A 26,675-nucleotide genomic window follows, 5' to 3' on the forward strand; every position below is an offset into this window, starting at 1 on the left:
TGACATGCTACACGGATGTGATAGGAACTGAGGCGGCCAGATGGAATTCAAGGGAGTGAATCCTTAGAGCCAGCTATGCCCTCAGAGACTGGATCTCGACTTTAATCCCTATTCTCTCCTTTTCCAGGCCTATCCATAAAGTTAGCTCATATCCCCCAGTATTATGCTGGGGATGGGATGGGGTGCTTGCCTGCATTCAGGAGGTCCCAAGTTCAATTGCATGATCATCCAGCAGTTGTCTCCCTTGAAGCTCATTTATGGGCCAAAGACTCTTAGGAGATTTGTGTTACCATGAATCAGTGTCCTTTTTGTTTGTTTGTTTTTTGTTGTTGTTTTTTTTTTTTTTTTTTTTTTTTTTTTTTTTTTTGAGACAGGGTTTCTCTGTGTAGCTTTTGAGCCTATCCTGGAACTCACTCTGTAGACCAGGCTGGCCTCGAACTCACAGAGATCCTCCTACCTCTGCCTTCCAAGTGCTGGGATTGAAGGTGTGCGCCACCACCGAATCAGTGTCCTTGAATGGCTCCTAGCTATAACTAGCACTAATAAGTATTGGCTAAAATAACAAATGTGTTCCTATAAGCACTGTTCACATCCCAGACTCCCTTACTGACTTTCACTTCTTTTCATAGTTCTGCAGCCCCAGGACTTCACTGGTTACTTCTCTGGGGCCCGGCCCAGAGCAATTGTATCTAACGTTCTTTTGCTCACATGATGTAGATGCTTTGGATGATACTCCAGGCAGACTCCATTAGTTCCCTTCCCAATGTCTACTCTCTTTCTTTTCCCTGAGAAGCAGAAATCTGATTTGGAGGTCAGAACAAGGCACCCAGCTATAAAGCCTCCAGTTCCCAATCCTCTTTGTGGATAGGTGTGAGCATGTGACCCCAGTTCTGGCCAGTGAAATGCAAGCAGAAGTGAGTACCATGATGCCTCAGAGCTAATCAGTTATTGTCTCGTGAGAATGTTGGCTTCGATTTCCCAAGAGAAAGTTAGACTCTTTCTGTAGATTTTTATATAAAATGTCATGTTTTAAGTATTGGGAATTAATTTATTTAAAAGCAAACCAAGGCACCATGTGAGCAGCAGTGAGCAGAATTAGGGAGTTGTTTTACCCCTTAGAGGGGCTCAGAATCCCTTATGAATCACTTTTTTTAAAAAAATAAAAATAAGAGCTGGGCAAGAAGACATAAACTTATAATCCAGCACGTGGAGGGTGAGAGCAGAAGACTAGGAGTCAAGGTTATCTTTGGCTACAAAGTAAATTCAATGCTAACCCTCTTAAAAAGCAAAATGAAACATCAAAATGCATTGCTTAAACAGCAAAATGAATTGCTTAATGTGATGCTTTATTTATAATATGGAATATTAATATATTTAATATGTAATATTTGTATGTATATAAAATGTAAGGTTTTTTTTTTTTTTTTATTTTTTTTTTTTTTTTGAGAAAGGGCCTCACTCTGTAGCTGTGGCTGTTCAGGAGCTCTCTATGTAGACGAGGCTGGGCTTGATGTACTCATAGAGATCCACCCATTTCTGCCTCCTGATTAAAGGTGTGAGCCAACATCCTCCCCCAAATTTAAGTTCTTCACTAAGATAATTATTACAAGGGGATATGTACAGAGTTCCTGTTTATTTGCAGAAATTATTCTTAAAGCTCGGGACAAGGTTATTTGAGTGTGAGAGCAAAACAGGAGGACAGAAAAGCTGAGACTCCTCGAAGCTGTCAGGAGCAGGAGTCCGGAGAAGAGGAAAGAGAGATCTCATGTTTATAAGCATAGGCCTATACCCAAATGTGTAACATGTGTCTGGAAGTATAAGCTAAAAAAATTGAATGACATTGGTAGCTTTGGGTGAGGGGAGAGGGAGAAGAACCATGCAAGCCTTTGGTGTGCAGGGAGGTATAAACCACACATGTGCGAATATGTCACATTGTTTTCTACACAGATCCAAACAAGGTATTGGCATTTTTTTCTCACCACAGGTGTTGGTGGGATAGATCTCGGGCGGAGACTGAATGATGGCTTAAAACACACAACAAACTGCACAAGAAAATTAGCATCTAGGGAATGAGAGTGCCACAGAACTCCAATAAAGAAATCACTTTTAGAGGAAACAGCAATACTCTTTTTGTTTCTGTTGCTGTTTTTCGAGAACAGCACACTTTTACCTCAGCACACTCAGGGTGGAAAAGCTGAAAAGTTTTACTTCCCAGAAATCTTCAAACATTTATTTTGTCCGGGGGAAAAAAATAAAAGCGACTGTAGTTACTATGTAATCGCCCTCGCCTGCAGGCTACTCATCTGGCAGTTACTAGCTTAACTCTACAGGAGACACTCCATGCATGAGGGAGGCCTAATTTAGGAAAGAGAAGAAGGAAGTAAGGCTGTTGTTACCTGATGAGGGATTATGTAGATGAGGAAGATGAGGTGGCCCAGAGGGCTCCTGGTGACCAGGCTGGCCAGCAAATAGCCTGTCTAGTAACTTATCGGAAGAAGACACGGTCCAAGCCTTGGAGGAGAATGCTTGATTAGTGTCCCCCTTCAAGGGATTGTCTAGTGACATCTGGCAGCCAGTTCTATTATTTAGTAAGTCCTGTTCACTCCGACTTTTCTGAGAACGTTGGGCAGGATGTTGAGGACCAGAGCTCAGGCCAGTATGGGAAGTGGCTCCATGGGAGGCTGTCAGGAGGCTTTGGCCCAGGGTGATGGGTGGGAGACTCTGTGTTCTGATTGGTGGGAGCCCCTTCCGGGCCAGAGGTTTCCTTTCTGGCAAGAGATACTTTGAATTCTCTGAGGTCTTCTTCTTAAAGACAACCATAGCCACCTGGTCACCAGGCTGATCTTGGCAGTTGGTATCCACGACGACGCTGTCGAAGGTGGTGATGATGTCATTGACTTCCGAGGTGGTGTCCTCCTTACGCCTGTCCCTGCTGTGGTCCTTGTGATTGGCTTTCTGCTCTTCTTTCTTGTGTTTGCAGAAGATTTGGTTGAGCATGCTGAATCGTCCTTCCTTCTTTTGGGGTCGACTGTTCTGGGAAGGAAGAGGCCGAGCAGGTTCTGCTCTAGAACAGAAAAGAACGAGAGTGCCATGCAAGGACAGGAAACGGGAAAGATACTGACACCCCAACCCATTCCATCTGCTTGATCAGCTTGTCTGGGCTCATCCCCAGAGGCCTGCAGTCTTCAAGCCAAGGTTTTGCTCAAGGACCCCACCTTCTGTTAATTCCTTGTAGAGGTGGTACCTCAACACCTCTCCTCTCTCTGAGATGGAGACTCTCTACGTAGTGTAGCTTCAACTCCATAATCTTTTTGCTTCAGCCTCCTGAGTGCAGTGCTTATGGGCATGTGCTACCCACATCCCTTCATTCCTCGGGTTAGAGTCTCCTCTCATTCCCCATTTTGTTGCCCTTTGACGGTATTGTACATGTATGTAATGTAATGCTATACATGCATGTAGTACCTTTTAGTCATTTCATCCCAGCTCCCCTCTCTCTTATCCGCCTCCCTCTCCTGCTGAAACTTTTTCCTTTCCAGCACTCCCACTGAGGTTAGCTAGGGTTTCTTGAGTGTGGGAGGGAAGTTTTTTACTGGAACATAAGCAACGTATCATGGTTACACCGCTAGAGAAAATGACATCCTATCCCCTTAGCGGAGAATTCCCTAGGGAGGACCCCACCCATTCATGATGAAATCTGTTGACCAGCCCAGTCTTGCACAGGTCTTATGCAGATAACCACAGCAGCGGTGAGTTCGTGAGTGCAATGCTGTGTGATGTCTAGAAGACATCTTTCTGCTGCACATCTTTCCAGCTCCTGGCTCTTCCGTTTTCTCTTTCTCTTTGTGATGTTCCCTGAGCCTTGCTGGGTGTGGCACAGCCCTCCTATTCAGGACTCTGCACTCCACTTTTGCTTATTTTTGGCTCTTTGGCCACTTGATGGGTTTCTGCATTAAGTTCCACAGGGGCTATTTTCTCTTTTCTCCCTCTCCCTCTTCCTCCCTTTCCCTCTCCTCCTCCCTGCTCCTTCCCCGTCTCCCTACATGTGGAGGCCAGAGGTTGAGGTGTGTGCCTTCCTCTGTATCTGTCAACCTTACTTATCTACTCTTTAACAATTATTTATTGTTGTTGTGAATGACAGTTCTCTGAAAGAAGCTGCATCTCCTACTGATGCTTCTGCAATGAACGGATTCAAACTTCAGGAGCGTTTGGAATGTTACAAAGCCCAGAGTCAACTTATCTCAGGTTATTTTCAGTCTTCTTAATAGCCATGTATTGTCCTCCTCTGTTGGTGACCATCAGGTAAGTCCTTTGAAGTAAACAAGCTGATACCTAGCTCCTGTCAACCCAAAGACTAAGAATGTCAGACAATGCCAGAGGCCCAGAGCAGAAATTCCCCGCTCTGTTCTAACCTGCCTACCAATTGTTTCCATCAACGTATCTGCAAGGTTTCTTGATTCACAACTGTCCTTCTTTTGTTTCTATACAAACTTCGTCTTGGATCATGAACGCTGAAGTAACCCAAATCGATGTTGCCAGGCCACTGACCACCCATATTTGGCTCCAGAATAAACCATCTCTGATTCCTTTTGAGGAGAGATTTGTGTTTTTGTGTTGAGGTTGTATGGTGTGCCTAAGTGCCGGTGCTTACATGCCAGGACATGTCTGTGGAGGTCAGAGGGCAACTCTGTGAATCTGGTTCTCTCCTTTGACCTTTCTGTCGGCTCCAAGGATAGAACTCAGGCATAGGCTTGCATGGCTAGCCCCTTTGCCTGCTGAACCATGTCTCTGGACCAACATTATTATGATGATGATTATTTGAGGCAGGGCCTCACTGAATCTGGAGCTTGCTTATTCGGCTAGGTTAGCTGGCCAGCGGGCCACAAACACCCCCTCGTCTCCATTTCCCCAAGGTTGGGATTACAGCTCTGGGCTACTATGCCTGGCTTGTACATGGGTGCTGGGGATCCAACTCAGGTCCTCGGGCTTGTGGTGCAAGCATTTACTGGCTGAACCACCCCCGGAGCCTCCAGAGGCTAGCCTTTCAATGACCTCATGGCAATCTGTTTTCAGTTATCAACTGGTTATGCTGAAAATAGCTTAAAGTGTTCCCGCTCTCTCATCTCAGTGACAGAGGCGTTAGAGAGGAAGAATAAGGTATGAGTTCTGCCTCACAGGGCAGAAGAAGGAGGGGAGCTGCAGAGGTAACTGGCTTTACGTCTGCTCTGAGTGAGAGACCCCAGGGGGTCCGGCAGCACTGACATTATGCATCCAGCATCTTACACGTTTTATAGTTTGTTCTTTGTTATTCTTTCACATCTTAAAAAAAAAAAACACCCTAAATACAGTTATGAAAAACACTCTACTAAAGGAAACAGGCAGAGAAGAATGAGATTGAGTTTGAGTTCCAGCGGAAGAGGAAGTCATGTGTGCCAGAGGTCGGGCGTGGCAGATGTGAGCAATACTCCATTCACAAGCAAACTCAACTGAAAAAAGGTTAGCGGCAGCTGTTCGGCGGGCTTGCTCAAGCTGAGGTTCCCCGAGGCGTTGTTCTGTTCCAGTTCTTTGGAAAGTGTGTACTATTCCCTTTTGAGGCCATGGTCAAGTCCATGCTTTCTGCGTTAGGAATCAACCTCAAAACTGGACCCATGTGCAGGCTGCCAAGGGGGGTGGACTGGAATATTACTCTTCGGAATGAGATACTGTAGTCTGTTTGAAAAACACCAGCACTAAATTTGGATGCAGACGATGGATGTTTTCTCACTATGAAAACAGTTTCACCACCATGTTTTCACAAGTCTCTTTGTCCATAAATATACACGTACATATTTATATGACTATATATCCATTTATACTTTTAAATTATTAATACATTTTTATCTCCCTTTCACCATGGCAATCACATGATCAATGAGGTCCCCCCCACCCAGAATGGGGACTCCCCACGTTACTCAGGTAGCTGTGTAGCAGAATGTATGAATGAGGAAACAACACAAGAGAGGCTACAGATACTTAATGAGCCTGGACAAGAAATCAAGGCTTTCAAGAGTTTGCATCGTATTTGTGGTATTATATAAGCAACCGAGAGGAGAGGAGAGGAGAGGAGAGGAGAGGAGAGGAGAGGAGAGGGAGGGGAGGGGAGGGGAGGGGAGGGGAGGGGAGGGGAGAAAGAGAAAAGCTGACTAAATTTTGTATTTATTGCCTTCACTGTTTTTTTTTTCATAATAGTTTCTGGACTGGTGCAGTGGTATTTTGTTGCTTATGGGTTTATAAATGACTTTTTAGTGCATTTAAGAATACTCCTAGTTTTCTTGGTTTGAAATCCAATGGGTGGGACAGTTTCTTGACTTGAAAGCACGCTGATTGAATGCTTGGTTGAGGCAGCTGTCAGTCAGCTTTATCAGTCTCCTTCTGCAGTGGGTGCAGCACCTAATGACTGTCTGGAGGAACAGTGCCGAAACCGAGTTTTGTTCTTGGACAGTAACCCCGTAGATCTGATGGCCTTTTGTTGCCTTGAGGTTTGATTCCCCCAAACCTCAGTAGAATTAAGACTTCTGATGTGGAAAGCTTGCATGGATTTGCACGGAACAGAGCCTAGAGTAACCTGCCGATTGATTGGTAATCAGTCCTAGTGTGAGGAGAAGAGGGGACATCTTGGTGCCATTAATTTCTCTCTTCATTGGTGTTGGGCTTTGACCGGATGAAATTTCTATACCACAGTGCAAAATTCAATCAAAGTTGGCTTAATTGTCTAATAAGAGAGAGGTATTTACCAAGAATGGAAAAAAGTGCTGCTCTTATTATTTTCCTTGTTTCGGAAAATAGCTACCTTAAATGAAGTTAACAGTTATTTATTTATTCATTTACCAACGGTGTCTCCTTACACAGACAGCCCAGACTAGCCTCAAACTCATGACCCTCCTGCTTTTGCTTCCAGAACCCCGGGATTGCAGCTACAATATTGTTTTAATTAAAATATGGTTTTTTTATTCTAACATGCAGAGAACACAAACTTACTACTCAAATATTTTATTGAAATTTTTTTAATTAAATATTTTGACACCATAATATGATGGCTGTACCTCAGATTTTTAAAAAGCTTTTTTGGCATCTTCAGAAAGTTTCGAGAGTGTGTAAGTGTCTCGAGAAGAAGTGACCTAGGCAGAAGGAGGAGGAAGAAAGGAAAGAGGAGGTACAAGTCCTATGTGCCGTAACTGATGGATTCAAGCTTGTGACTCTTATCCTGTTCCACATAATGGAGACCATTTCACTCTATGTTAGAGGACAGCTAACACACACAATTAATTAGGTAATTAAAATGTTACTTACATTACATAATTCTGATATTATTACATCACTGTGTCCACTAGATGGATCAGTGGATAAAAATGCCTGTCACCAAGCCTGATGACCTGTGTTCCAGCCCTGGACCTCACATGATGGAAGGAGAGAAACTTCTGAAAACTCTTTTCTGACCTCCACATGTTCACACACACACACACACACACACACACACACACACACACACACAGGCAATGTTGTTATTGCTGGGTTTGCATGATGGTGCTTTGGAGAAATGTTAATGTCATACATCTTTGAGAGGAAGACAGGAGATAAACTCACCGGCCTCCTTGGGAGAGGAGCCTGACGCAGGCTGTGTGGCCGCAGTACAGAGCGTAGGCCAGGGGCGTGCTCTCGTTGATGTCCCTCAGGTTGCTGTCCATGCCCAAGTCCAGCAATGACTGGACGCACTCTGCTTTCCCGGCAGCTGCAGCCCAGTGCAGGGGTGTCCTGGAGGAATACCAGAGGAGAAACACAAGGAGCTCAATCAGAACCTTACAGACAGCTTAGCCACGGTCGGCTTCCACCCAGAGTCAGGCTCAAGGAGGACACTGCTATCCACAGAATGAAATGGTGTGTGTGAACCCGGCATAGGAATCTAGGGTGTGTAAGACGCTTCCCGCCACCTCTGTGCATTCTGTCTGCTCTCCTATCTCTGCCCTTCCTGAGAATTTCTTAGAAGAGGAAGTATGAGTGGTTTTTAAGGCTCTCTGCACACAGTGCCACCCGCCTTCCAGGATCACTGACTCAGTTTACCCTCTTACAGCTGAGTCCATGCTCCTTCTTGAACACCGAGTAGATCACCATCTTTTAAATCATTGTTAATTTAGTTGGCAAAATGATACTTTGATGTTTTCCTTTGCATCTCTTTGCTTACTAGTAAGGTTAAATTTGTCATTTGAATTTCTTCATTGAAATCACTCTTAAAGCCTTTTTTTTAAAGGTAGATTCTCACTGTATAAGGACCAACCTTCAACACATACTCTTTCTGTCTCAGCTTCCCAAGTGCGGGGCTTATAGGCATGTGCCACTATGCCAGTTTCTATTGTCTATTTTTTCTATTATAATATTACCGTTTTTCTTACTAATTTGAATGGGCTCTTTGCATACTAAAGACACTGACCATTTATAGGTCATCTATACAAACTTCAAAAAAAATTTTATTCAATCTTTAAATTTTTTAGTGATTTTCTATAAAAAAAAAAAATGGAAAGCACTCACATTCAATTACGTTTCATTTTATCTCTTTCATGTTCAGAAAGTCCTTTCTTAACCAGAAGACAGATATTCGCCAATACTTAGCCATTTGTTAGATTGTAAAACCAGTGTTTTCTGAATACAATAAAGAGGAATCAGAAAACAGGAAGAAATATTTACAAACCACATGTTCAACAAAAGGCTTATAATTAGAATACATAACATTTTTCAGTACTGAGCAATAAGAAGACAGACTCACATGAAAAACAGCAAAGGATCAAGCAGCCATTTCATCAAAAAAGATGTGTGGGTGGCGAGACACTCAGGACGAGGAGCCACAGGCTCAAAACTACTTGTCAAGCCAGCGTGGTGGCACACACCTGAAGTCCTAGTACCCAGGATCTCTGTGAGTTTGAGTCCAACCTGGGCTACATAGTGAATTCCAGGCCAGTCTGCCCTGCAGAGTGAGATCCTGCATCACCAACGACAAAATTGTCATTGGAGAAATGCAAATTAAAATGGCGAGGAGATCCCACATGCCTGTAAAAATTATTCAAACAAGGCAAAACCCAACAAATCTTGATAATAGTTGATGCTGGCAAAAAATGTAGAAGACCTGGAATCTGCCTATGATCTTAGTAGGAGTTTTACAGGATTAAATATATCCTGACTATGTGACCCAGGAATCCCACTCTAGATATCTAGGTAGAGAAAAGAGAACTTACATTAACATAAATGCCTGCTCTCAAATGTTTATAGCAACTGACCATAACTTCCCCAAATGGAAGCAAACCACCATCCTTCCAGGGGTCAATGGATAAACAGTGGTTCCTCTACACTGTGGATTATGCCTCAATGACATAAGCAACAGGCTACCAGAGCGCGACAGCAGAGCTGAACCTCAAGTGTATTCTCCTATGTGACACCAGCCAGTCTCAAAGGGTCCCACAGTGACCTTCCCTCTTCTAAAAATCTGAAGCCTGAAGTTATCTGAGCACTGACATGTTGGATGTTACAAACGGAAAATTCTATATCTGACCCTGAAGTACAAGGGCACTCAACATGTTTTATAGAATTACTCCCAGGCTGCGTGTTTAAACACACTTCGTGCTTAGATTTGGCTTCATTTCAAGATGTCTTGTTACACGTATGAAAGTCTTCTCAAGTCCCAACAATTCAGAAGTCTGAAATACTTCCCATCATAGCATGGTGGCTAAGGGACGTGCAACGCACAGTCACATCTCTGTGACATTCTGAAAAGAAGAAACTATAGAGAGAGCTAATCTGTGGTTGCCAGGGCTTAGCATGGGAGTATGTGCCACTATCACAAGGCAACATGAGTTGATGTTGGAGTCAATGGCACTGTTAGGAGTTTTGTTTGTGTTGGCATATAATCTATACATGTTAAAACTTACAGATGTGCACATATGCACACACACAAAAGGAAATTTTTAGTGGATATAGATTAAAAAGAAAGTCACTATTTGGATTAAAAATAAGAAATGTGGTATGGCATGGTGCTCACATTTATAATTTCAGCATCCAGGAGCTGAGGCAGAAGGCTTACAAATTTGAGGCCAGCCTAGGTTATAGAGTAAGTTCTTATCTCTGGGTATGTGTTTTTCTAATACATGGCACACTTTTCTCAACACCATTTATTAATGTGACTGTATATTCTTTTCTTTCTTCTGTCCTCTCTTTAAAGGCATGGCTGACTTTGTACTTAGTCTTAGAGGAGAGGTGTGGCAGGGCAAATATGATAAATCATGTTTTCCTGCATCCAAAAGCCAGACTCAGAACTGGGGACAGATCGGACTCAAGGCAACATATTTAACTGTTCATGGAAAGGGAGAGGGAGTTGGCCTCCCCAACCCTGGACAGAGAATTCTTCCTCAGATGTCAAGGCAGATGTGGCATAGGGTGCTAAAGGCCTGAGAATGTCACTCTGTAGTAGAGCAGTAGAGCATTGCCTAGCATGTGCCAGGCACTGGATTTGAACCCCAGTACCATTAAAAGAGGTTGTTAAGAACACAAGGGACGCCGGGCCGGTGGTGGCACACACCTTTAATCCCAGCACTCGGGAGGCAGAGCCAGGTGGATCTCTCTGAGTTTGAGGCCAGCCTGGGCTACAGAGTGAGATCCAGGAAAGGAGCAAAGCTACACAGAGAAACCCTCTCTCAAAAAAAAAAAAAAAAAAAAAAAAAAAAAAAAAAAAAAAAAAAACCAACAACAACAACAAAAAAAACCCAACAACAACAACAAAAAGAACACAAGGGACTACCAGGCTAAACAACAATAGACACCAGAGCTCAGCTTCTTTGGTAGAACTACTGGGAGGGCGGGGCCTGTAATGTCTGAGTCACGTGACAAGCCAAGATGACCTGTAGCCTAAGATCGCGATGCTCCCAAGTAAGGCTCAGAGAGATTGAAGGCTCATCAGACCCAAGAGGACACAGACAAGCATCAAGAGGGCCACCTCCAACCTCTACTCTTAAATATTATGGTAATTGTGAAAATTCTGTAATCAGCCGAAAGAGATGGAGGTTACGTTTTTCCACGAGTCTAAATAGATGATAAAATTGGGAAACCACAGGGCCGGTGTGATAGCTCCATGGTAGCATGCTTGCCTAGCCTACTGAGGGCGTAGGTTCAATTCTAGATTTCCATACTGGGAAAAAATGATTAAATTATAGATAATAAAAAGTGTGATAATGTCTAAAAACCTTGGTTGTGACAAGGCATTGCTACTTGACATAGTGAATATTCCACTCTTTCCCTTGGATTCACTTTACATACATTTAAGAAAAAATGAGAACATTTCACTCACTGTGTTGTACCTACTGGAACTCCTACCCCCCTTAAGGGTCTCAATCCAATGATTACTGACAGGATGATTTGACAATATCACGCTCTTTATTACATCATGGACAAAACAGTTCTGGGTAACAGTGTGCTGTGATTTTTTTTCAATGCTCCATGAGAAGCAAGAATTTGGATAGTTCATTTTGATACCCTGTTCCAGGAGGTCTTTACGTGCTCCAGTGTGCATCAGACCTTTTTATCTAAAGCAGAAGTTTGAGTCTCCAGCTTAGCTAATGTGCATACAGAGTTAACCTTGGGTAGGGGTGGAGTGAGAGTGTCGTCATATCTCTGTATACACTGCAGACAGAGTGTATTCACTGTAAATAAATACTTCTCCCTTAGCCGTGGCTATGTGTTGTCCTGTGCTCATGTGGTTTCGGATGTTGTAGACTTGTAATTGCTTGGAAATGTCCATCAGATCAGAGGTGATGAGTAGCCGTGGCCCTTAGGCAGAGGTGATGAGTAGCCATGGACATTAGGCTTCTGGAAAATACCGTGTAAAGGGACCAGACACCTGAATCTGCTATAGTTTTAGTCAAGATTGGATAGGCCATATTTTGGATGATGCAATGTCACACTATCAGGTTCTGGTTTCTCCCCCCCACTCTCCTAAGAACTGGGATTAGGAAGGCAATGTGATGTCATTCCTACGAATGAGGTCTCCCTTGCAGAAAATTACCAAGCTTCCTGTTTCTCAGTCAGGAAAGGAAGCAGTTCCGGGGCAGCAAGGAAGGACACAGAATGGCAGGCCTCTCTTGGGCCTTGTTCTAGGACCTGGGCTCTTGGCAGAAGGGTATGCAGGAGAGAACCAAATAACCCTCAGGCATGGGAGCACCTGGAGGTGGGCAGAGAAGGGTCTTGGACCCAAGTATGTAGAGAGTGTCTAGGTACATTGTGTGGCCCCTTGGTCCCCACACTCAGAGTGTGTTCTCTGTGTTAACCCTCATCTCCACATTATGACACCTTAGAGGGCAATGTATCATCAATACAGTGACCTATCACACTGTGTCTGAATGTGCAGTGACCTACCACACTATGTGTCTGAATATGCAGTGACCTATCACACTGTGTATCTGAATATGCAGTGACCTATCACACTATGTGTCTGAATGTGCAGTGACCTATCACACTGTGTCTGAATGTGCAGTGACCTATCACACTGTGTCTGAATATGCAGTGACTTATCACACTGTGTCTGAATATGCAGTGACCTATCACACTGTGTCTGAATATGCAGTGACCTATCACACTGTGTATCTGAATATGCAGTGACCTATCACACTGTGTCTGAATATGCAGTGACCTATCACACTGTGTATCTGAATATGCAGTGACCTATCACACTGTGTATCCTATCACACTGTGTCTGAATATGCAGTGACCTATCACACTGTGTGTCTGAATGTGCAGTGACCTATCACACTGTGTGTCTGAATATGCAGTGACCTATCACATTGTGTATCTGAATATGCAATAACCTATCACACTGTGTCTGAATGTGCAGTGACCTATCACACTGTGTCTGAATATGCAGTGACTTTCATATGTCTGATTGTGACCTATCACACTGTGTGTCTGAATATGCAGTGACCTATCACATTGTGTATCTGAATATGCAATAACCTATCACACTGTGTCTGAATGTGCAGTGACCTATCACACTGTGTGTCTGAATATGCAGTGACCTATCACACTGTGTCTGAATGTGCAGTGACCTATCACACTGTGTCTGAATGTGCAGTGACCTATCACACTGTGTGTCTGAATATGCAGTGACCTATCATACTGTGTCTGAATGTGCAGTGACCTATCACACTGTGTGTCTGAATATGCAGTGACCTATCACATTGTGTATCTGAATATGCAATAACCTATCACACTGTGTCTGAATGTGCAGTGACCTATCACACTGTGTGTCTGAATGTGCAGTGACCTATCACACTGTGTGTCTGAATGTGCAGTGACCTATCACACTGTTTCTGAATGTGCAGTGACCTATCACACTGTGTATCTGAATGTGCAGTGACCTATCACACTGTGTCTGAATATGCAGTGACTTATCACACTGTGTCTGAATGTGCAGTGACCTATCACACCATGTATCTGAATGTGCTGTCATCTATCACACTGTATCTGAATGTTACAGGTAAGATTTGTTTCATTTTCATAAAAGAGCTCTCTAGACAATATTTTACAAGATGAGGCAACAGCAGATTATTCTCTCCATTTAGAGGAAAATTGCCAGTGAATTCAGCTGATGGAGGCTTACCAACATGCAACAATTCACTTTGAAGGTTTGTGAAATAAACCCGGCCTCACACTTGCTAAGACCAGCTGTTTTAATTCCTCTGGCCATCGTGGGAGGGGTTCAGAGAAACACGGGAACCATTGACAGCCTCTGACTTGCACACTGAGGCAAATTTGTGACATAGAGGCTGTGTTGTCTGCGCTACATTTTCTTTCCTATCTCAAGGCTGCAGGATGTCCTACAAGCTGGCCTCAGCCATCGCAATGAGGAGTGGAAGGTCAGGACCTCTGTGACTGAGCAGAGGCCAGCACTGGGTGATGAGGTGGTCCCTGCGTGGTGAGGGATGATGGGTGGAAGGGAACAGGGCTGCTCCAGCTGTCAGTACCTCAGGGTTGATTTGTGAAGCCTGTAAACATCTCAGGAGAATTGCCAGAAACATGCAGGGAGGAGAACCCAATAATAGACTGTCCTCCCTGGAGAGAAATGGGTTGTTTATGGAAGTGAATTATGATCTCATAGACTGATGAAATTTGGGACATTTAAAACATGGAGGCTACTTCTGTGTTATTTGTGATTTGGCCTTAGTCTTAGGTGAGTACCATGATGTATTATGTGACTTAGTTTTTTCCCTACATTTATTTAGTGTGTGTGGATGTGTCTGTGCATGCTTGTGTACCATGGCACTTTTGAGTAAGTTCCCTCCTTCATATATATATATGTGTGTGTGTGTGTGTGTGTGTGTGTGTATATTATATATATATACATATACCTCTATATATATGAACTCAGTTTATCGATGTGGTGGCCTTTATCTCCTGAGCCAACCTGCTGACCATTTGGGTTTGGGCTACCAAGTGAGTTGCAAAGCTACACAGGAAACCCTGTCTCGAAAAAACAAACAAACAAACAAAAAAAAAACCGGGGTGTTTTGAGACAGTCTCGTTCTATAGCCCATGCTGTATCCCATGTTAGCCTCTGACTTGTAGACCCCCCCACCTCAGCCTCCTGGGGGCTATGGTTCCAGGGTGCACCACCTTGCCGGTTCTCTGGCATCTGCTAATAGGGCAGGCTCGTTCTGCAAGCCCCTCCCCCACCTGCACACTCTCGTCTCGATCTTATTTTTCTTCTCCTCCCACAAAATCTTCCTTTGGAAAAAGGAAAAGAAAGGAAAAAGACGGGCAGAAGTCGCAGAGATGGAGATGCCCCTAAGCCTGTGATGATTCTGAACAGTTCAATTATGAACAGAAACTCTCAGTTTGATGGAAAAGCCAGAGTCTCATGTTCAACATGAGAATGCAAGACAGAGGTGTGGGAATGGCTTACCCAGGGGTTTGGGGGCGAGGGGGGGAGGCTGGGGGGGGGCTCCTAGAAACTACACTTCCCTTCTCCTCGGCCTAATGTTCTCCTCTCTGGGTTTGTTTCCTTCCCAGAAGCTCAGGAAAATGGATTTTCTTTGTTAGTTGTGTGGTTCTGCAGAATAGGGAGCTGCTTCCATAGAAGCTGCTTTTTGAATTAGGCAGACTTCCTTTCATCTCTTAATGCTACAACGTATTCCGTTCTCTTTATGGCTCTTTTACAAGAATTCTAGCCCAACATCCCCTTTCTTACCTTCTCAACAGGGTCAACATCTGCTCGTAAGAAAAAGCATACTTCAATTTTAATTAAAATCATCAGGTTAGCCACCTCCAGCTCCCAAGATCCATGTGGAAGACAAGACACCCTCCGCCCCCCCCCTACACTGAAAGAATTTCAGATATGGGGGCGGAGACACTCTTATGGGACTTCTAAGATTGTCATGCTCTCAGTTCTCCCTTTAACGGAAAATGGTGAATACACACACTCAGATAGTTTGTAATTCTTACACTTATTTTTCAACCGTTTTGCTAATCGTTATTTTTTTTCTTGCATTTCCCAAGACTCAGTGCCTAAACTAAACAAAGGTTAGTAAGCCCGTCCTCGGAGGTGATGGGTGCTACATTCACAAGACGCAGGTGCAGTCCTTTACTCCGTTACTAATGACCCCTGAGACTAATCATTTTCCCTTTCTGGACCCAGCTTCCTTTTCCAGCCAATATATCACCAATGACTGAAAAAAGAAAAAAAAAAAAAGCCTCCTTAGTAAGGCCCATGGTTTTGAATTAAAAGGCCCCTCGTCCCTTATCTCACACTCTGGATAGGAAATTGTGGGCATATGATATAACTCAGGAGAGAAGAAGGAAATACAAACTTCATTAGTCAGTTCAATAGAAAGCCTCCTGAGAACACTGCAGATGTTCAGTGAAAAGTGGAAACTCTGACAGTACGTCGTCATGACTTCTGTTCACAACAATGATTTTTCCTCCTCTTACTAAAACAGACGGAGGCTTGGTCACAGACACCCGTGTTACCAGCAGTAAGGACATAGGCGGAAAGGATGGCGCCTTCGATGTCTTTATTTTAAGATTGACATTAGGGGAAGATGACTGGAGTTCCCAACACTCTCTGAGTTGCCATGGATACCTGTCATCCATATCCAGAGCCTGCAGGTTACACTCAGGGACTTTTGCCAGATCGGTAATAATGTCGCCGAAACCCGAAGCTGCTGCGATGTGGACACAGGTCTTTCCGCTGTCGTCGTCACAGTTGATGATGGACGGTCCCTGGTGGTGACTGAGAATGATAGAGCACAGGACTCTATTTCCACTCTGAAAAAGGAGCCAGAGAAAGCCTATCATGAACAACCCTGTGCATGCATGGTGAGAGAGAGATGGGAGGAGGGATGCTTTGAAAGATGGAGGATGGCTAAAGGGAAAAAAATAGAAACAAAGAAGAAAAAAAAAGAGTGGTCATTTCCCTAGAAGATGAGGACCGAGAGACCCTTAGTTTACATCAGCTTTCCGAGTGCTTGTAGGCATGTCCAGCCCTTGGACTTTCCAGCATGACTACGTTATTGTAAGTTCACACTCTAGAATGACATAAATTATCCCCAAAAAAATTTGCAAAAAAAAAAAAAAAAAAACAATTCTCACAATGTTTTAAATAAGTTTACAGTTTTGTGATAGGCAAGGCAGGCTTGGAAGGATAAAAAGTTAAAATGGAGTGAACTTCATGATCATGTGGCAAACCACATGTGGAGAACTTTGCGATGATCTCTCTCTTTTCTCTATTTCCGCTCCCCCCCTCTGTTTGTGTGTGTGTGTGTGTGTGTGTGTGTGTGTCTGTCTGTCTGTCTGTCTGTCTGTCTGTCTGTCTGTCTCCTGGCTTCTCGGAAGTTCAAAGCTTGACTTTAGTGACATGGAGCTTAAGTGTGGTGACTCGTTTTGACTTTTGGTCTGCTCTGTTGGGGCCAGTACAGAAACCGAATCCCAAACAATGCTACCTATAATTTGTGTTTAAGTTCTTCAACAAATTTCCATTTATCTCACTTCTCTGCCAGGAGTTTTGTTTCCAGTCGGGGCTCATGTCTTCCACACCTGGTGAACTGATGGTGGACTTGATGACCAACGTCAACTGACGTCAGAGCTAGCCTGACAGATGGGTCACCTAGACAACAAATTGCTCACTAGATCTGCTCATTGACTTCCTCGTGTCACTGGACAAGGTGGCCAGGAGGATGCTTGTACACTTAGATTCAACATTAACACAACGATGAGGAGGTGCCTTGTGTCAATACACAAGGCTGCAGAGGAAAGGCCTGTTCCTCTGTCTGGCATGGTGACTTGGACTTCAAAATGCATTTTGAAGAGATCTGGAATACAGTTGAGAACAGTCAAGAGACATTTTTCTTGGAAAGTACCCGCTCCTGGAGAAGGAAAACAGAGACGAGTGCCAGCTTGGGGAATTGGTTTTGTTTACAATTTCCTGGAAGACAAAAGGCCTCCAGGTTGCCAAGGTGATTCAAAGGGCAGGACAGCTCTGTTCCGTCTCCTCCCTTTGTAGGAGAGGGGCATTAAGGGCAGATGGAAAAACAAAAGGACACACCTCACCTCTCTCTCCTTCTCCTCGCCTGACCCCTGGGAGGGTCACACAGCAGAGGCTGCAGCCTAGGATGCCTGCGTCGGCCCCTTCTGAACTCTGTCCAACTTGTCCCATGTGTCTTGGAGGCTGGAAGACCATAGGCCACCCCTCTGAACGAGGACAGGCAAGACATCGCACCTGACTTTACACTTTTCTCCCAACCTGCCACCTGTTATTGTGCGTTTTCCTGATAATTCCTTTGCCTGCTCCTGGATCTCACAGACGACATTAGCGCTTGCAGTTTCATTTTCTTTGTGAGCTTTCCTCAGAAATAATGGCGATAGCTGTGTGCATGAAGCGAAAGCTTACTGCTTAGTTCCTTCCTAAACCCCTCCGAACAACAACCAACCCTGGGAGGTAGGTCGAGAGATCAGAGAACAGAGGCTCTTAAGAGGAACTAAGGAATTTGCTCCTGGTCACAGCTCAGAATTAGCTGAGCCAGGATCGACTCTGGAGAGTTTGTACCCTTGGATCTTTGAGGAATCGACCCCGCATGTTCACACTGAGGAAGCTGAAGTGAGAACAGCTGTTCGGACCTGTCACATAAGCAATTACGATGAGCCTTGCCAACTGGGGACTGAGTTAATCAGGAGGCATTTAAAATGCCTCTCCTAGGAAGGTTGCCATGGCGTATCCTCCTGAGAATCTGAGGAACCCCAGAGGCACTGAGTTACAAGCCAAGACCAGGGACGATGACCTTTTGGTTGACACACAGCATTCCCTGCCAGCACTCTGGATGGTGTCAGGCAAAGGCAGGCTCAGACAGTGAGGGCCAGGGAGGTCACAGAGACCCTCAAGTAGGAGAGCAGAAGTAGAAATGCCCGGATGGGGCCATAAGAGGAACAGAGATTGAGTCCACATCCAGTGGGGATGCTATCACATCAGGGAGCAACAAGATCACACACAGCCTGTTCTTGAGCTCTTGGATTCTGCCCTGGGAGGCTAGATCAGGGTCGTGGACTGTATTTATTCTCTTTGCCTTTGCTGGTGGGTAATCACCATCACGTTGCCTTCACGTGCTCCAAGAACTGTTGTGTTCTAGCTGTTTTCTCTTTATCCCTTATGAGCAGGAGCACTGGAGAGGAACTTGACTCCGAAGAAGGCTTGCCAAAGAGAAAGCTGAATTAATAGATAACAGTGTTGCTATATGTAAAAACAAAACAAAACAAAACAAAAAAAAAAAAAAACCCAAAATTCGAATATCCTGACTGTGGACTCCTTTGACTTTAGATGCCCGTAGTGGTTTGAACAAGGATGGCCTCCATAGGCTCATATATTTGAATGCTTGGTCCCCAGTTGGTGGAACTGTTTTGGAGGGGTAAGAAGATGAGGACTTGTTGGAGGAGGTAGGCCACTTGGAGTAGGCTTTGAGGTTTCCAAAGCCCAAACCAGGTCCAGTCTTGTGCTCTCTCTCTGTGTCTCTGTATCTCTGTGTCTCTGTGTCTCTCTCTCTCTGCCTCATGCCTGTGGATTAGGATGTAAGCTCCTAGCTGTTGCTTCGCACCACATCTGCCTGCCTGCTGTCACGCACCCCTCCATAGCGACCCTCTGAAACTGTAAGCCAGCCCCCAATTAAATGTTTTCTTTTGTAAGAAGTGCCTTGGTCATGGTGTCTCTTCACAGCAATAGAACAGTCACCAAGGCAGGGTCCTTTGGAAGAAGTTCATTGGGAGGCTGTGTGAGCAGTTAGTTCATTATCAGCATATGTCTGGGGGCACTATAATGTCTAATCTTCGTTATCAACTTGAGTGGACAAAAAAAGTCATCAAATCGTCATGGAAACATATTTCCTGGTGTGTCTGTGACGATGCTTCCTTCCATAGAAGTTTAAGAGGATGGTAGACTCAACCTGAATGTGAGCAGCGCTATGCCATGGGTGGAGTCCCAGAACTGAATAAAAAGGAAAAAGGGGGTTGAGCACCAGCGTTCATCCCACTCTGCTTCCCGACTGCGGATGCCATGTGACCAGCTGCCTCCAGCTCCTGCCAACACGCTTCCTTTCACGAAGCACTGCATCCCCTTAAACGTCAAGCCAAAACTAACTCTTTTATCCTTAAGGTGCCTTTGTTATGGCAACAAGGATGATTACTAATGCAAAATAAGTTTTATGGCACCTTCCCTTTACCGCAAAGTCTGTTATTCGTCCTACCTTGTACGAGAGGATGTCAACATCACTCATCATGTGCTAGTGAGTGTACAAAGCAGAGGCCACTGTGCTGTGTTAGTGTCTGTGCCTTAGTCACGTCCCCTTAAAGTCTTGAGTATTTTTATGATGTGCTGTAGCCGGACAAATAAGACAGGAATGGAGATAGTGAGGCTGCAGACTAAGCACTGGAGAATGGGCTCCAGGCTAACCAGAGGGAGGAAAGAATGCACGTAGTACCGCTGAACTATTAGAATCGGAACTGTTCTCAGAGTCCTAACTACTGCAGTAAGACAGGAGAATGGAGGAAGAGGGGGATGACTGGGAAGGAAGAGCTGTAACGACTTCTTGTGTCTAACTGTGGCTGTCCAGGTAGAATATTCGAAAAGACAGATGGAACTCAAAGCCCTGAAACTAAGAAACAAATGTAACATGTTTTCAGAATATAAGACACATATTATACAACAGACAAAATTGTTTTTCTATATATTGGCAATGAACAAATAGAATTTGAAATTAGAAACTATTGTTTTGGATGTGGTTTGTCTCTGATAAAACTCATTCTGAAATTTAATTTCCAATATAATGTCATTTGTTTGTGTTTGTATGTGTGAGAGAGAAGGAGGGAGGGAGAGGGAGAGATTGAGATGATGGATGGATGGATGGATAGATAGATGGATAGATAGATGGATAGATAGATGATAGATAGATAGATAGATAGATAGATAGATAGATAGATAGACAGACAGATAGATAGATACGGAATGGATAGTGTATGCCTGTGTATGTGTACTGGGGCACACTCGTATGTGTGCATGTGGGGGTGGGACAGAGGTTGAGTGTCTTTCTCTGTCACTCTCTACCTTGTTTACTGAGACAGGGGCCTGCCTGTCATTGAACATGGAGCTCACTCATTCAGCAAGACTAGTTAGTCGGCCAGTGAGTGCCAGGTGTCTTCCTGTCTCAGCCTCCACAGACAACAGGCACGAGCATGGTGCACAGACATACATGCAGGCAAAACACCCATACACATAAAAAAAGGCCATGTATGTTAGACTCTGACATGTATGTTAGAACCATCAGCACGAGATACTTAAACTAAACAAATAGAAAGTTACTCCATGGTCATGGTTGGGAAAAACTAAGTGTTGTCAAGACCCCTTTTCCATTAAGGAAATGTGGTACATATACACAAGGGAGTATTACTCAGCAGAGAAAAACAATGACATCATGACATTTGCAGGCAAATGGATGGAACTAGAAAATATCATCCTGAGTGAGGTAACCCAGACTCAAAAGGACAAACTTAGTATGTACTCACTCATAAGTGGATACTAGATGTAAAACAAAGGATAACCAGACTACAATCCACAACTCCAGAGAAGCTAGCTAACAAGGAGGACGCAAAGTGGGACTCATGGGATCGCCCTGGGAAGGGGATATAAATGAGGTCTCCATGAGTAAACTGGGGGGTGAGGGGAGCAATGGAGGGTAGGGGATGGAGGATGAGACCATAAGGGAATGGGATGGTTGATCTGGAACAGAGATGGAGTGGGAAAGCAGTGAAATAGGTACCATGACAGAAGGAGACATCATGGGGATAGAGAGAATCCGGGTGTTAGATAAGTTCCCAGGAATCCCCAGGAATGACTCCAACTTGGACTACTAGAAATAGTGGAGAGGGTGCCTGAACTGAACTGGCTTGCCCCAGAGATCAGATCAGTGAATACCCTAACTGTCATCACAGAGCTTTTCTCCAGTGAATGATAGAAGCAGATGCAGAGATCCGCAGCCAGGCACCAGGGAGAGCTCCAGGAGTCCAGTCGGGGAGAGAGAAGTGGAATTCTGTGAGCAAGTGCATCAAGATCATAATGAGGAAACCTACAGAGATGACCAACCAAACTAGAGGGAACTCATGAAAGTTGGATCAATGGCTGTGGAGCCTGCATGGGACTGGGCTGGGCCCTCTGCATGGCGAGACAGTTGTGTAGCTTGATCTTCTTGGGGGCCCCCCTTGTGGTAGGATTAGAATCCATCCCTGGTGCATGAGGGGACTTTTTGGACCCTACTACCTATGATGGGACACCTCATGCAGCCTTGAGGCAGGGAGGGTCTTGGACTTGCCTCTATTGGATGTGCCTCCTCATGGGAGGTCTTGCCTTCTTGTGGGGGAGAGTGGGGGATGGGTTGGGAGGGGGAGCCTGGGGGTGGCGGAAGGAGGGAAGGGGAGGCTGGGGGTGGCGGAAGGAGGGAAGGGGGAATCATTGATTGGTGTGTAAAATGTTCTTCAGATTCAATGTATAAATACTGATCAATTGACTCTGAGGTTTACACGAAGAAGCAAAACACCCAGGAAAGACAACAGAACATTGAGGAATAAGAGTAAAGCTGGAGGACTGATAGCCCACTTAAAGACTTCCTGTTATCTACAATTGTCAAGGCAGTATGATGTTGGCAAGGGAACAGAAGAAAGAGATCTCCAGAAAAGAGCAGATACCCTGGAAATAGACTCCTATATGTTGTGTGAGTCAAGTCTGTCCTTGTGACAAATACATAAGAGAAACAACCTGGAGGAAGGGGCTATTTGGGCTCACATTTTTCAGAGGTTTCACTCCGTCTCACTCCACTCTGTGTGATGCTGGGGATTCCAACTCAGGTCCTCGGGCTTCCACAGCAACCACTGTGGACCACTGATACCACCCCCTAGCCTTCCACCGTTAATGCCATGGTACTGACCAGTGGGCCATTTAAGAGGTGATTAGATCAGGGGGTGTCACCCTTTGCTTGACTGTAGAGGGAGATGAGGCGGAGATGCCTGATCAGCTTACATCATCACAGGGAGGTGAGGTCTGGAGTGACACTTAGTAAGATTATCACAGACAGCAAGTAACATGCTTCTTTTAGCCCGGCTATAGCCACACGGTGATGTCTTCTAGACAGACAGGAGAATAGGAAAGAGGGTGATGGCCATTGTAGAGCATCCCTAGCTAATAAGGGACCTATAAAATAGGAACAGAAGTTGAAGCTAGTTTCTGGGCCTGATGTTTCAAATCTTTACTACTTTGGTTGTTTGGGTCGAATACAAAGGCTTAATTATTTCCAAGCGTTGTAGCTTTAAATGTGATCTCACTGTACAGGTCAAGAGGAAAGCAGGAAGTTGAGCAAAGGAATACATGACAATGAGAAGTAGACTCATTCATGCGGAAACACTTGAAAGGGAGTGCAGTGCTGGACCTGTGTAGCAAGGAGCCACTACAGACCAGCGAGGTGATGATTTCCACGGTTACTTCAGGTGTTTGCAGAGCAAGGGCAGAATACACAGCCTGGGGATTTGACTATCAATACTAACCACGTGGAAGGGAGAGGGAACACAGGTCCTCTGGAGCCAGGACTCTTTATATGTTGATCTGTCATTGAGTAATTGAAGAAAGCTGTGGACTCTTTCCTTAGAGATATGAATGCAAGCGCATACCACCTGCCCATAGAATATTGGATAGCACTGTAGGGTATTAAAGGAACCTTTATGTCATTCACTTTACTTCCAGTGCTAGAGCCAGATATGTAGTAGGTGTTCCAGAAAGTTTATTGAGTCATGATGGGGCATACGTATGAGGCATTTCATTCATGTGTACAATTGTGGTGAAAGGCAAAAACTGAAGATAAGAGTAGATGAGATATTGGCATCCATTAGCATGAGTTCTTCCACGACAGCAGCTCTTAGTCCTAGCAGTGCATTTTACTTTTCTGGGAGAAGGAAGGAGTCTTATAAATATTCATGCCTGGGCTCTACCTTAGAACAAGTGAAGGAGAACATTCTAAGAGTTGGGCCTAAGAGTCCATATTACTTAAATGTTGTTGGGTTTTTTGTTTTTTTTTTTTTTTTTTTTTTTTTTACTCTTTTGGGGGGCCTGCCACCCAGCTCCCAAATAAATTCACTCACTGAGGCTTATTCTTAATTATGTTATGAATGCCTGGCCTTAGCTTGGCTTATTTCTCGTCAGCTTTCCTTAACTTATCCCATCTATCTTTTGCCTCTGGGCTTTTCCCGTTCTCTTACTTCTGTAAATCTTACTCTTACTCCGTGGCTTGCTGGTTATGTAGCTGGGTGGCTGGGCCCTGATGTCCTCCCCTTCTCTCGTGCCTAGATCTCCCTTTCCAAATTTCTCCCTCTATTTATTCTCTCTGACTGCCAGCCCCACCTATCCTTTCTCCTGCCTTGCTACTGGCCAGTTCTTCATTAGACCATCAGGTGTTTTAGACAGGCACAGTAACACAGCTTCACAGAGTTAAACAAGCGCAACATAAACAAAAGTAACACACTTTAAAATATTCTACTACACTTAAAAGCTCTTTAGATGAGTCTCATAGTATGGCAGGCTGGGAGCAATATCGTTTACAGCACAGTCATTTAGACTCTAAATTTTAGAGAGTGGAATACTCAGTTCGTCAATCAAGTCTCTGTGAAAGTCAGAGAACATAACAAAGTCACTGTCTCTTCCAGTTCCATCACATCCCATAGCTGTCATATGCAGTTTCATTCATAGCTTCCCTCTCCCAATATATTTGGAGGTAAACTCCACAGATGTGGGGGTATCTCCTTAGATCAAATCCAGGGTTGTCATGGAAATTCAGAGTGTGTTGTTGCTCTGTCTTAGCCACACTGCCCCCTACAGGGTAGGGACAGAGATTTCATGTCCAGAGGGTCTGGGATGGAGTTCAGGAGTCTGCCATTGGGCAAGGCCTGCTGGGGAGTCATTCCATTGCAAGAGCTAATTTAGGGGCTAAACTGTGGCTGGGATGGAGGAAGGGGGAACACATGATACATGGAGGGGGTTCCAGAGGACACACAGCCCAGAAGCAGGAATCAGAGTGTGAGGGTATTGAGGGGGGATATGTAGGAAATACTTAATTCAGATATTGTTTTCATCTAAGCTCAGAACCGACATGCCCAGGGTGTTGCTTTGGCGCTGAACCAGATTCTTTGGGGGACCGTTGCTACTGAAGTCCCTAACTAGCCAGAAGCAATCACCAAGCACCCCAAACAGAGCCTGTAGGGAGGGGGAGGGCTATGATTAGATAATGAAAGTGTGTAGGAGGATGCCACAGCAGGTGAGGACGACAAAAACAAGTCGGTTCACTTTGTAATTCTGCCCAGGTCTCGCTCCGGTGCCCTCTAACCGAAGCCGAGTTGAGAGACACAAACACAGAGCAGTTTCCAAGTCGCTTCTGTTTCCCCCTTACCCAGGCACATCTGTGAGCCCTGAAAGTCCCAGGTGCTGCCTCTGCCACACAAAAACACTGAGCGAAACCATCGCTGGGTAGCGGAGATGACTTTCACAACGAGGTTGGCAGCGGTTCTGAAAGGCTCCCCTGGCCGGCCAACGGCAGGGAAGGGTGGGGATCTGGGCATCGGCATGGAGAGCCAACTTGTTGAAGGGCACCACACACCTGCTCCCCTTGAAGGAGGGACTAGGCAACTCCACTACATTGTTAGTGAGCCGTCCCCTTGGCAAGAGGACGACTTCAGAGCTGTTAGCTGTCTCCACTCTTTTCTCTCTGTCTGTTTGACTCTCCTTGCGCCCTAGAATTCACAGGCCTTCCTTTTCTGCTGTCTTTGGCTGCGTGGACTCACGGGGCTCAACTCCTGTGACAGGGATGCAGGAGGGCGAGTCACTGTCTTCACTGTTCTGTACAAAAGTCAGGATCGTCTACAGTGGCGTGGCTGTGGAGGACTGGGATGGAGGAAAGTCAGTGAGCTCTGGTCCCAAGGTTTGGAAGGGAACTGCCCAGTAATCCTCCGAGGGTTTCTCTAAGTCAATAGGAAGCATTGAGTGTGAAGAGAGAGCAATAAGGTGTGTGTGTGTGTGTGTGTGTGTGTGTGTGTGTGTGTGTGTGTGTCTGTCTGTCTGTCTGTCTGCCTGTCTGTCGAAGTGGCAGACTTGCTAGTGCCTTGGAGGGCAGAGGAACAGAGATCACCCTCCTTGCTCTCTCAGATACATTTCAAATAAATATCAGGACTGGCGTGTGTGGTAGTTCCCATTTCGTCAGTGGACCTGCTCAGGAAATCAGGAAATCAGGAATAGCACAGCTTCCCATCATTTACACTCGAGCTCTGCTCACAGCCTGCTTTCTCACCTGGGCTGCCCAATGGAGAGCTGTTTTAAAGTCCTTGTCCAAGAGGGTGGGATCTGCCCCTTTCTTCAACAGCATCTGGGTATGTTGAGGCCGGTTGTGGAAAGCAGCCCAATGGAGCGGCGTCATCCCCTGCAACATGATGATCAGAGGGGACAGAAGTGAACACCGGCTCCTAAGGGGACACAAGACCACATTCTTCCTCATGCCAGCAGGGCCATCACCCATGCCAGCCGCCCATCACCCATGCACCGACTGATGCTGCTTGTCCATTCATTCATTTATTAAACCATTTGTTCAAGAAATGGCTGATGATTAACTTTTTTGCCGAGTTAATATTTATTGAGATTGCAAAAGTGAGTAGGAGAAACAAAACCCTGCCCTTATGGGAGCTGGGCTGCGGTAGAATAAAGGAAGACAGACAATGAATGCTCATGGAGGAGCCAGGGGCTCTTCCTGATGGCCAGTGTGCACACTGGCAATTACCGGGGGAGCAAGGCCTGTTCTACACAGGCTTCTGTGAGAAGGATTGAAGGAAGAAGAATGCCAGCACCAAGCCACGTAGCTGAGGGTGTGCTCAAGGACAGCATCCGTGACAGTAACCATGCGAGAACACAGCCCCCACCAAGTCCTGGACATTGTGTGACTGTTGAGGTCCCAGTGCCTAGAACAGAAACTGTGTGCATAGCTGTGGGATGAATGCATGGATGGTGGATGGATGGATGAATGGATGAACTAGAGGACAGGAGAAATGAAATT

General features: G+C 45.0%; 1 protein-coding gene across 1 annotated transcript in view; it reads right to left on the reverse strand.

The window, feature by feature from the left end:
• Positions 1–26,675, reverse strand: part of Ankrd55 (ankyrin repeat domain 55) — a 95,636-nt gene that overhangs the window by 12,242 nt on the left and 56,719 nt on the right. Inside the window, 4 exon segments of the mRNA XM_028884426.2 lie at positions 2,397–3,064; positions 7,621–7,788; positions 16,145–16,329; positions 25,920–26,048. Coding sequence (XP_028740259.1) covers positions 2,397–3,064; positions 7,621–7,788; positions 16,145–16,329; positions 25,920–26,048 — 1,150 coding nt within the window.

The sequence above is a fragment of the Peromyscus leucopus genome, chromosome 11 (assembly GCF_004664715.2).
Source record: "Peromyscus leucopus breed LL Stock chromosome 11, UCI_PerLeu_2.1, whole genome shotgun sequence".
NCBI lineage: Eukaryota > Metazoa > Chordata > Mammalia > Rodentia > Cricetidae > Peromyscus > Peromyscus leucopus.